Below are 12,505 nucleotides of genomic sequence, written 5' to 3'. Positions count from 1 at the left end.
TTAAGTGGTCAGAATAATTAAAAGACTCTCATGATACAGTGCAAAATGAAATATAATTGTTTATAATGAAAATAGAGGGTTGAATGGTTAAGGGAGGCCTGTGATGCAAAATCATTCAGAGTATTTTATAACTATTAAGAGACAGATTTTTTTTTCCAAACAAGATTCACCTTTTAACATCTCATATGTTGGTTTGGATAAGACTGCAGACGTTTTAGGGTTTAGGTTTTAAGTTTTCCGAGCTTAGACAGTTGGTTAACTCAAACAAAGATCAAACCGATTAATTTCACTTAAATCATATGTATCCGAGTAGATATAATAATTTATTCGAATTTCAAGCAGAACCCAATTGAAATTCAACCAAATCATCCCTACATCATAGACCGAGCTGCATATCAGATCACCTCCAAACACCGATCATGAAGAACCAGATAGTAAACGAATCGCTAGATCATTGCTTTCATTCGAGTAGATTGTACTTATTTGTAAGATGGTCAAATATTAGGGGTAGTTAGTGCAACATTTTCAAACATTTAAGAGAAAGTTTTCTAGAGGGGAGTAAAGTGTCATTTTCTGATACATTAGGGGTAAATCCTGCAGTTTCGACAGGTATATAAACATGTCCCCGCTTTCTCTGTTTCATCTTACACATAACTTGACAGATCTGTGTAACAGAAGCAAACACTCTCTCCAATCTGTTACAGGATCAATCGATCTAATATAACAGGTAACAATTCGGTTCATGATCTTCTGTAGTTAATTGAATTTTTGTGTACTTCTTGTTGATTATTGATGTGAATTGGAGTTTGTTCGTGATCTAGATGAACGGATCTATTGATTTACTGTTAGGTGTGTTATTACTTGCTATTTTGTTGATAATTGTCATTTTCATCGATTAGATCCCGTTCGCATGTTATTAATTGATTGTTTATGCAAGATCTTCTGATTTGGTGATGTTCGTGAGCTGAAGTTAGGTCTGTCGGTCGTAAATCGAAAGTGTTCGTGTTAGATCTGGGATTTATGTGTTGATTAAAAATGTGGTGAAGTATATTTAGTTGAAATCGAATTAGAGTGTTACAGTTTTTTTGAATCTTAACTAGACTTTGCTGTGATTTTTTTTAGTTGTTCATGTTGCAGTAGATCTGAATTTTCTCTTAAAATCATGCAATTCTGTATATCAGCTGTTAAACAAGAATCTGAATGCTCTGTCGGTTTGATTTTTTTTTACATTTTAAGTTACAGTACATGTAATCGATATTTCTTTTTTGTAATTGGGATCTTATCTAGCTTTACTAATGTAATTGCAGTTTTTGCAAGTTGTATCTCTATTATGTTCATAAGAGTACTTCGACTTTGTTTCATAATTGGGGTGGCTAGCTAGATCAACGCATTGGGATTTGGGAGGGGGATGACAAGGTGAAAACCGTGTTAGCTAACTAGCTTCTCTGCAATGATATCCATGAATGTAGATCTGGTAGGATCTTTCAGCAAAAATTGCTTCATCGTTGTTTCTATAAATTGACTTGTGGGATGACATTGTTACATGAGGTTACGAGGTTGAGTAACCATATGGCCATCATTAACTTGTTCACTGCCATTAGTAGACAAAATTGACCAGATGCTATAAAATCTGGGTTTGGGAGATATGATATCAATTGGTATAGACTTATGGAAAGATGGATTTTTATGGAATACTTTCTGAAACTAATGCCATTTTTTCCGCCATGGGGGTATCATTAAATTTGCTTTGGGATAATCCAAATTCACACTCTAGATTCTAGGCAAAAAATCGAGAATAGAACACAGAATTCTGTTATGTTTTTCATATGTTCTAAATTGAGGTCGAACCTACTTATACGAGTAGTTAATCAACAATTAACTTTGGCGGGAAGGTAGTTATTTTGGCGTTAAAACAGTTACCAGATAACTACAAACGTATAAGAACGAAAAATGGTTGCACAGATCAGACTAGAGTCAATTCAGAAGTTAGTCTTCAGAAGATTTGCCTTCAGAAGTTAGCCTTCTGAACATAAGTTGCCTTTTGAACCTTTGACTTCTGATTACATCAGCCTTTGAAGTTTGTTAGCAGCTTAATGTGCTTAATGAGACTCGCAGCTTATTCGGTCAGCTACACATGACTATTTGGTAGTGGCTTAATGATATAGAAAGTGGCTTATTCAGTAAGTTTAATGAGGGAGCTTTGCAGAATACCAAGATTTTTCCACACCTGTCACTCCTGATTAAAAACACATTCTTCCATCTATGAATAAACTCTCTCAAACAAAAACTTTTCCAATCTATACAGAGAGATTAATCCACACTGACAGCTTTATCCATACAAGACTTAATGGGAAACCAACAAAACAGCCCCTAAAATACCAACACCAGAAACATTCGCTATGTAACTGAAGCGCGGTATTACTTTTATTCTGCTTTTCCCTGCAAAATGTAAGATACGAGTCTTCTATGATGTGCCTACCTTTTGATGCTGATCGTAAATGCTGCATGACTTGATTCTTATTCAGATTCTCTGGACTATCGGAAAACCACAAAAAATGGTGAAGATATGCTGCATTGGAGCCGGATATGTCGGGGGTCCCACCATGGCTGTCATAGCACTCAAGTGCCCGAACGTTCAAGTGGCCGTGGTCGATATTTCTGTACCTCGAATCACAGCCTGGAATAGCGACCAGCTCCCAATCTACGAGCCAGGCCTCGACGATGTTGTGAAGCAATGCCGAGGCAAAAACCTCTTTTTCAGCACTGACGTGGAGAAACATGTCTGTGAGGCCGATATAGTCTTTGTCTCGGTCAACACCCCCACCAAGACTCGAGGTCTCGGTGCCGGCAAAGCTGCCGATCTCACGTACTGGGAAAGCGCTGCCCGTATGATTGCCGATGTTTCAAAATCGGACAAAATTGTAGTCGAGAAGTCAACTGTACCGGTTAAAACCGCCGAAGCAATCGAAAAGATCCTGACCCATAACAGCAAAGGAATCAACTTTCAAATTCTCTCAAACCCGGAATTTCTTGCTGAAGGGACTGCAATTGAAGACCTTTTTAAACCCGATCGGGTTCTCATCGGTGGACGGGAAACCCCGGGAGGGCAGAAAGCGATCGAAGCTTTGAAAAGTATTTACGCTCAATGGGTTCCCGAAGAAAATATCATCACAACCAATTTATGGTCTGCAGAGCTCTCGAAACTTGCTGCAAATGCTTTCTTGGCTCAAAGAATTTCTTCCGTTAATGCAATGTCGGCTCTCTGCGAGGCTACTGGTGCAAATGTTAGCCAGGTGGCGTATGCAGTCGGAAAAGACACGAGAATCGGTCCAAAATTCTTGAACGCGAGTGTCGGGTTTGGCGGATCTTGTTTCCAGAAAGACATCTTGAACCTCGTTTACATCTGTGAATGCAACGGCCTTCCCGAAGTGGCGGAATACTGGAAACAAGTCATCAAGATCAACGACTACCAAAAATCCCGTTTCGTTAACCGTGTTGTAGCTTCTATGTTCAACACGGTTTCCAACAAAAAGATCGCGATTTTGGGATTCGCGTTCAAGAAAGATACTGGTGACACCCGAGAAACCCCAGCCATCGACGTTTGCAAAGGCTTGTTGGGCGATAAGGCGTGTGTGAGCATCTACGATCCACAAGTAACCGAAGATCAGATCCAACGTGACTTGACGTTGAACAAATTCGACTGGGATCATCCTCTTCATTTGCAGCCGTTAAGCCCGACCGGCGTGAAACAAGTGGCGGTCGTTTGGAATGCTTACGAAGCCACCAAAGACGCACACGCCGTTTGCATTTTAACCGAATGGGACGAGTTTAAAACTCTCGATTACCAGAAAATATACGACAATATGCAGAAACCTGCGTTCGTTTTTGATGGACGGAACGTTGTGGATACAGAGAAACTGAGGGAGATCGGGTTTATCGTTTACTCGATCGGTAAGCCATTGGATGCTTGGCTTAAGGATATGCCTGCTGTTGCTTAATCAAAAAGCCAAAAAAGTGTTAGTCAGGTAAATTGGTTACTATTTTTGGCTGGTAATTTTACTTGATTTTGTTTTCTAGTAGTTAACAAAAGAGTGTTGCTATGTGTTTTTAAGAAGCTTTATGTTTTAAGTTTTAAGTTTTAAGTTTTTAAGCTTTATGTTCACATTGTGTAAGAGACTCGTATTATTGAATTCTTGGATTTTATATAGTCTAATCTTAGACCCATTTTGATAAAACTTAAGAAAAAGAAATGCAAATGTTTTGAGTAATTTTGTTTAACCATGGTTGTCTAGACCAACTCGTTTACACATTAATTAACCACAAGAATTCTGATGACCAATTAGGAAAATCTTAAGTGATCTTGTAGGATTCGAAACAATCAAACGATGACAGAAGAGTTTTGAGTTAATTTTATGATACAATCAAACAGGAAATTGACCTAAATAGTCTATCTATGTCTGAATTCATTTTTAACCATTTTTTTTAAAGCAAATTACTAAAATAATCGGAATTTACGTAAATGCTTTACATATTTTATAATTTAAAAAATGGGATTTAAACAAATGCGTACACCCCTTGTGTAAAGATTGACAGATTGGCTATTTCTGTTTTTGGTACTTTTGAGTGAGGTCATACCGTAGTTACAAATTTATGCATTCCTTTAATTTTAAAAAAATTGATTTTTTTAATTGAAAAAATAAAAATAAAGAACATAATATTTATGCAAAGGTGTACACAATCTGCGTAAAGATCGACAGATTTGCTATTTCCGTTTTTGGTATTTTTGACTTTTGAGTGAGGTCATACTATCTCCTGTTATTGGGTTAAGAGGTTGTTTGGTAGATGAGAGAATGAAAAATTGGATATTTGGTAATGGTTTAGAAAGTCAAGTATCACAAAGAATTACTATTTTAATTTTCAATATAGTTTAGTGTTGAATGAAATAAGAGTATTTGATAAGTTTAGTTGTATGGTTAGTTTGAGTCGGATTCAAACAAAAACATTGACCGAACGAAAGATTAGGACGAATCATATTTGATAAGTAAAAATTTATTCAAAATCTCCATTTACCTTGTTTTGAAAAATATGTTGGAAATACTCTTAAGGGTTGTTTGTTTACCTCTTAATAGTTTTATTAAGAGTCAGACTCTTAATCATTAGGAGCTGAATATTGTTTGAGAAATTTTTTTTCGCTCTTAATGGTTCTAAAATCCTTTGAATGATTTTGCATCATGGGTCTCCCTTAATCATTCAGCGCCCTAATTTCATCATAAACAATTATATTTTATTTTGCACTATATCATAAGAGCCTCTTAATCATTCTGACCACTTAATCATTCAACACCAAATCATTCAGTAACTATTAAATAACCGATAATACATTGTAATAGTTTTTTATATAACATTTCATATTGTACAAAAAGAGTTGGTACAAAAATTATGATTGTATGAGTTGAAGCAAAAAATGTGGTGAATGGAGATGCACATGTGTCGGTGTAAGTTAGAGAAAGAAGGGTTTGATAATGGAGGCATAAAGCCTGGCTGCTAGAAACAAAACGCGTAGCATGGAAGAGTCTCCATCAATCGATATGATAGGAACTTTTGACAATTTTCCAACAAATTTTGTATAATGGAGAATTAAGTGCTAAAAGTCTAAATTTTTTTTTAATTTTAATATTTATATTTATATTAAAAAAATATCTTTTACAAACCTAATTATTTATATATATATATATATAAATTAATTAAAATATTTATAAAAATAATGAAAGTCTAATTATTATGATTGAAATAGCTATATAAAAAATTAACAGAGTTCATTTATTATGACTAAACACTTATGTTGTGTTCTCAAAATCATTTTTTTACTGAGGAAAGGGAGGGAAATGGAAATAAAAAATCTAAGGGGTCGTTTACCAAACGCTTACCCGGGTAAGCGTTTACCAAGTAATATTACCTCACCACATGAATATGGTAAAGATCAAGAATCTTACCCGGTAAAAGCGAGACAAGGACCAAAAGTCTTACCTGGTATGTGAGAGCAACAACTCTTACTATGGTAAGCGCTTACCGGGTAAATTGTTGCATACGATATCGTTTTGGTGGACTAAAATCTTACCCGATAAGTAAATTATAGTATTAAATTTTACCGAAAACGACCCCTAAATGTTTTTGAGTTTTTTAGGAAGGAAATGAAAAAAAAAAATAGAGAAAAATGAAAGAAAATAAGATTGTTTTCCTCCCAAATATGGGAAAAAAGGAAAGGAAAAAATAACAATTAAAAATATTTATAAAATTACAAATTTACCAATCAATTACTATAAGATATAAAATAATTAAGGGTGTATTTTTAAACTGGTGTGTTTATTTTTCTTTCTCTAATGCTCAAGAATTTGAAATTTTATTTCTTTTCCTTCTCTTTTACTAGATCTTGCCAATACACACTTACAAAAATATATTAGACTAAGTGGCCCTTTACTCAAATACTTATCCGGTAAGTGTTTATTGATGCGAGTCAACACTATAATTTGTTTTGATGTGTAAGATTTTAGTACATCAATACGTATTGAATGCAACAATTACCTGGGTAAGAGTCGTCATCTTCACTTACCGGGTAAGACTCTCCATCTTTTCCATTGCTCTATTCTTGACCCTTGTCGTGTTTATCCGATGAGAAGATTTATATGATAAGCACTTACCAAGTAAGCATTTTAATAAACAGCCCCTAAATCAACATCCCACATAACATCGACAAGATTACATATATGTGCTAACCGAGTAACCGTCATATGATCTAAAAGTAACCTCCCTCCATCTCCAAATAAATGCGACACATCATTTCCCAATTTTTATCAAACACTATGGCAAAACTAAACAAACTCAGTAATATTCTAAAAGGTTCACCATAATAGCCGTCTTCATGTGTCATTGTTTAAGATATGTGTCTCACATCACGTTAAGTATTCCATGAACTAATGTGCAGTTTTTTTTAACACGATATTTGATATTTCATACTTTTTTAATGTCTTATTTGTTAGTTCTAAATATATATTATGATTTAAATTGTTTATTATCATTGACTAATTGAATTATAGTAGAAAAATATGTTTATATATATAATATATACATGGTTGGGTTCACATTAGACAAGCCTATTTTCGCGAGACCACAAAATAACACTGAAATGCCTATTTTCGTGAGACCACAAAATAACGCTGAAATTTCATAGCAAAACATTGTGAAAGTAAAAAAAAAAAACTTTGAATCTTCACAACAAAAACACTATGAAGAATATCATTTTCTCGTTGCTTAAAAACAAGCTTTATAAAATGAAGGAAATGAATAAATCATCATACCATGTGTTGTATATATCTAGAGACACAGGAAGTATGTGTTGTCTGCCTTTATGACCTGCACCTGCTGACCTGCACACAAAACTGAGCGGAAAAGGCAAAATTAAGGTGCAGAATCGTTACCACCATTAGAATGAATACGAATAAGGAGTAGACGTACAGACAGAATAACTGAACAAAACAAGGCCGAAAGGTGCAAAAAGAGTACTTCACAAGTATCTGCCGGTCTAAGGTGTCGTTTACCAAACGCTTACCAAGTCACTTTACTTTTTCGGATGAATATGAAAAAAACTAAAAAATTTACCCTATAAGAGCGAATGCAAGAATCGAGAGTCTTACCTGGTAAGTGAGGATGAAGATTCTTACCATGGTTAGTGCTTACCGGTATAAATTGTTATATACGATGCGTTTTAGTGAATAAAATCTTATCTGATAAGTAAGCAATAGTGTTGAATTTTACCGGTAAGTGTTTACCGGGTAAATGTTTAGGTAAACGACCCCTAAGTTCACATTTTATCCATTTTTAGAACCAAATTTTTATTTTTATCAGAATTTATGTAAAATAAATGTTTTACGTGTTTGCATAAAACCTATTTTCATGATAAAAAAAATCTTTACGTAAATAGAGATCCTTGTGCAAATTCTTTACGGATAAAACCTATTTTCAGATTAAAAAGAACAGAAAAATAAATTCTTTACATAAATAGGGATCTTTATGTAAATTTGAATAATATTTCGTTTTCTTTCCTCCCACATTTTCGTTGTGTTTTTGAAACCTTTTGTATGAAAGAAAGGATAGGGAGGAAAAGAGGAGGAAAGAAAAAAAATCGTGTTCTCGAAACTTTTTTAGGAGAGAAAAAAAAGGAAATAAAAAAAAATCATAAATTTTTTATTGTTATTTTCCCTTCTTTTCTCTCGTTTCCTTTCAAGGACGGATACATAAAATTTTTCAAAAGGTGACATTAGTTGATTATAAGAAAAAAAAACAGGAAAATTTTTTCAAACGATGGGACCGTTTGACTATAAGAAACAAATATATATAATTTTTTTCAAATACTGACACTGTTTAACTAAGAAAATGACGCTAGCAGGATTCAAACTTGGGTTTTGGTTGGAATAAAAACCTTGCAAACCAACTCTACCAAATAAAACGTGTTCTTTGTTTACCTCTTAATAGTTCCATTAAGAGACAATCTCTGAATCGTGAAGAGGTGAATCTTATTTGGCAAAAAAAAAATTTGCCTCTTAATGGTTCTAAAACCCCCTGAATGATTTTGTATCTTAAGTCTCCCTTAACTATTAAGAACCCTAATTTCATTCTAAACAATTACTGAACAATTATATTTCATTTTGCACTATATCATGAGAGCCTCTTAATCATTATAACCACTTAATAATTCTGCACAAAACCATTCAGCAACTGCCAAACAACCCCTTAGTTTCAAAATACATACGGTAACATACAACAAATTAATACGGTTGCCCCTTTCACAAACCTAAACTTTTTATCCTTCGGCGAAAGAATAATATGGTAACACATGCCATCGTAACAACCGTAAAAGGTCGGTCCCTGTTTCTTTCCCGTACCTTTTTTTTTTCTCTCCGGATCGAGAACACATCGTAAAAACGGAATTTAATCGGAAAAATAGATCATTCCGGTCAAATTTCCGATATGCAAAGGGAATATTTATATTTGGCATTACCTAGTTAAAGCTAATCCATATGGTCAGTTGGTCACCAATTCGACTGGGATCAACAATTCGCACAACGCCATGGCCGAATAACCTGCAATCTCTTCCGACATTACGAATTGCTACAATCAATCATTAAAACAAAATTTTAACGCCAAAAACGAATAAGAAAAGGTAGATGGATTAAGAACGTGAGATACACACCATCGGCATCACAAGGTTGTTCAGAACCACCGGAGATCATCCCTTGCGATCCAGAATTCCAGATGAAAAGGTTTGGGGAATTGAATCTGTAATAACAACATTACTAGCACATGATCAACACCTGGATGATCAAAAAGTAAAAGATATTTTAACTACGAAATAAAGGAGTAAAGCCTCAGTAACGTAAAACTTACTGTTACGGTGATGCATTCATTCCCGCTAGATTTGAAGGATACTTGACCAGGTACATATGCGACGGCCGGAAAAATCAATCAACGTTAAGGTTTAGACGATCAGATCTGATTAGAATAGAAACTATAATAAAACTCCATTGAAGACGATGAAAATGAGATTTACAAAAACAGATCCGGAGACATTCTGATTGTCAATGGTTGTGTGAGTTCCTGATATCATCTTTCCTCTTGTTGTAATGCCACAGGTAAGCTAGCAATTCCAAAAGGACTATTCTCTCTCTTAGTTGCTTCCCGGCGGTCCTGAATGTCTGAGTTCCGGTGAATCGGCCGGACACTGAGATCTCTGTTTGCTTGCATATCTCTGCAACTTCCAAGTGCCAAATGTCGAATCGAACCCGGTATTATCAATTGGCGATTTGGCGGGAATTCCCCTCCGTTGTCTTCCTCTTTCCACACCAAACAATTAGAGTAAATTACAAATTTAGTCCCTAGACTATTTCTCAATCTACATTTTTAGTCCACTTTTTATCTTCATTTACTTTCTTGAATTTTCTTGAATTGAATAGGGGTGATCACTAAATACCTAACCGTTAATTGTTCGTATGCATCTCTTACCTGACAAGCGCTAACTGGATAACAGTTTTTTTCATCACTTACCGAGTAAGATTTTCGGTATTTATCATGCTCATCCAGTAAAGTAATTGCTTCCGATAAACAGGGACGTTCCAATCTTTTTGGAGGCTCTGCTAAAACTTTTGATTACATTGCATAAATGAGATGACATAGAATATATGTTAAGAATAAAAATGGGCTACACCTAAAACGATTTAACAATCTGAAACTAAACCTAAACCATTAATGCTTTGAACCTAAAACCAAATAATTAATGGTTTTAATCTAAATAATTTCGGCTATAGTTTTACACAGGTTGATAAAAAGACCCTAAACACATGTAAATTTGGGCTCAAAATTTCGGGGACCCTGTTCAAAATCTTACATTTAAAATGCTAAGGGACGGCCTTGCTGATAAGCGATGGTAACAACCCCTAAATCATAGTTTTCATCCTTGACTTCGTTTATCACAAAAAACAACTTTGTGGACACATCGAGGGGTAATTTGGTCATTTGGTTTTCTGCATATGGACACATCGAGATGGATCTTGTGAGCGTATATTGACAATTTCATGTTAATGTATATTACATATGTTAAGATTTTCATTTTAAAATATGTTAACTTCAGTTAATATTTTCGTGTTAATATATGTATATAAGGTATATTAATATACGTTAACATTTAATGCTAACTCATGTTAACATTTTCATAACGTGCCAAAGTTCTTTTTTATTACGAAACTACCACCAAATCACTTCCAACCTTTCGATAAAATCCGAGGGCTACAATGAGTACTCTTCACTAGAAAAATAATTCTCACATGAACATCTATGTGCGTGTGAGAGAGAGAAGTTGTTTGTTTACCTCTTAATTATTTCATTAAAAGTAGTATCTGAATCACTAAGAGATGAATCTTGTTTGACAAATATATGTTTGTCTCTTAATGGTTCCAAAACCCTTTGAATTATTTTGTATCTTGAGTCTCCCTTAATCATTTAGCACCCTAATTTCATTGTAAACAATTACCAAACAATTATATTTCATTTTGTACTATATCATGTTGTATCCTTTTGTTAACAAGTTAGAAAGGATGACATTAATACTATGGACAAATTGCATGAAAAGGTAACGTACTTTAACTTGATTATTATTTTGAGTAACATACTTTCAAAACTTTTATTTTGGTATCTAAGATGTAAAGTTTAAAAATCTAAGTACCTGGGTAACTGGTTGAAGCATTAACCGGTTACAATGTTGATGTGGCGAGTGATGTGGTATCCAACTTAGTATTATTTGCTGACATAGATATCTTAATTTAAAATTACTTTTTATGTATTTTGGGTTATTAGAAGAGAGAGTTAATGATTCAACCAGTTACCCGAGTACTTACATATTTAAAACTTTACATCTTAAATACCAAAATGAAAGTTTTAAAAGTACGTTAACCAAAATATGAATCAAATTAAAGTACGTTACTTTTTTCATACAATTTGTCGCCTAATACTATTGTCATATATCAATGGCTTATTCCTCATTCTAAAACTTGATGCTATCCCAAATTCTACAACATGATCTCACAATTGTACAATTGTTTTGGTTAATAATGTATCAAAATATCATAAGCTAAACCAGTGTTGACGAATAACCAACCTGCAATGAATAGGGAAGGTATAGTAATGCTATAAATGACCCAGTAACGAACACTGGTAATAATATCGGCAAAAGAACGTTCTTCTATGCCTAATAAAGAAAATTATCATCTTAACAAGCAATTCATGAATATACTTAAAATCAGTAGATTATTATTAATACAAATATACCAGTTATTCGTATTTCTATTCTAAATTCCTTTTCTCATGGTTTTGAAATCTTAGGATTTAATTGAAAATTTTTAAACATAGGATTTTGAAATCCTTATGGAGCGATCGGGATTTCGTAGGATTGTATGCAATAAGGTTTTAAAAAAAATTAAAAACATTTGTTTTATAATAATCAATTAATAAAAATGTAATACAATTATTTTATATTTTTTTTCTATAAATTATTTATAAATACTGAAATTCAATTCCATTTCAAATCTTATAAATCAAACCCATTGATAATTTCAAATCTATTCTAATCTAAATCCCTCAAAATCCAAATTCGTCCATGAAATCCAAATCTATACTATATTATAAAGAATTTTACAAAAACTCTTAAAAACTACTTTTTTATGCATAAAGTATTGTCTGTTGATGCATATTACTTAAAATTCAAGATTACAAGTTGATTGTGCATATGTACAACTTATTAAAGCTTTATATTTTAAATTCGTATAATTAACTGCGGATGGACATAATCAAATATTTGATAAACATCATTTTAAATATAAAAAATCTAAAATATAATTAAGATAATCATTGAGTTATAACAGAATACTTAATTATTATCTTAAATAAATTATTTTATTAA

At 33.4% G+C, this 12,505-nt stretch overlaps 1 protein-coding gene across 1 annotated transcript; it reads left to right on the top strand.

The window, feature by feature from the left end:
• Positions 1-652: 652 nt before the first annotated feature.
• On the top strand, positions 653-4,235 carry LOC112515289 (UDP-glucose 6-dehydrogenase 1). Its single transcript, XM_025122009.1, has 2 exons — positions 653-727; positions 2,526-4,235. Exon 2 carries the CDS (start codon positions 2,556-2,558, stop codon positions 3,996-3,998), a length of 1,443 nt encoding a protein of 480 aa, XP_024977777.1. The 5' UTR covers positions 653-727; positions 2,526-2,555; the 3' UTR covers positions 3,999-4,235.
• The last annotated feature ends 8,270 nt before the right edge of the window (positions 4,236-12,505 follow it).

This window comes from Cynara cardunculus (genome assembly GCF_001531365.2).
Source record: "Cynara cardunculus var. scolymus isolate 2C chromosome LG 7, CcrdV1, whole genome shotgun sequence".
Taxonomy (NCBI): Eukaryota; Viridiplantae; Streptophyta; class Magnoliopsida; order Asterales; family Asteraceae; genus Cynara; species Cynara cardunculus.
The sequence above is the reverse complement of the archived record's forward strand: the minus strand, read 5'-3'. Positions and strand labels throughout refer to the sequence as shown.

Coding starts and splice junctions, on each gene's coding strand:
- LOC112515289 (XM_025122009.1), top strand. CDS start 2,556: ATGGTGAAGATATGCTGCATTGGAGCCGGATATGTCGGGGGTCCCACC.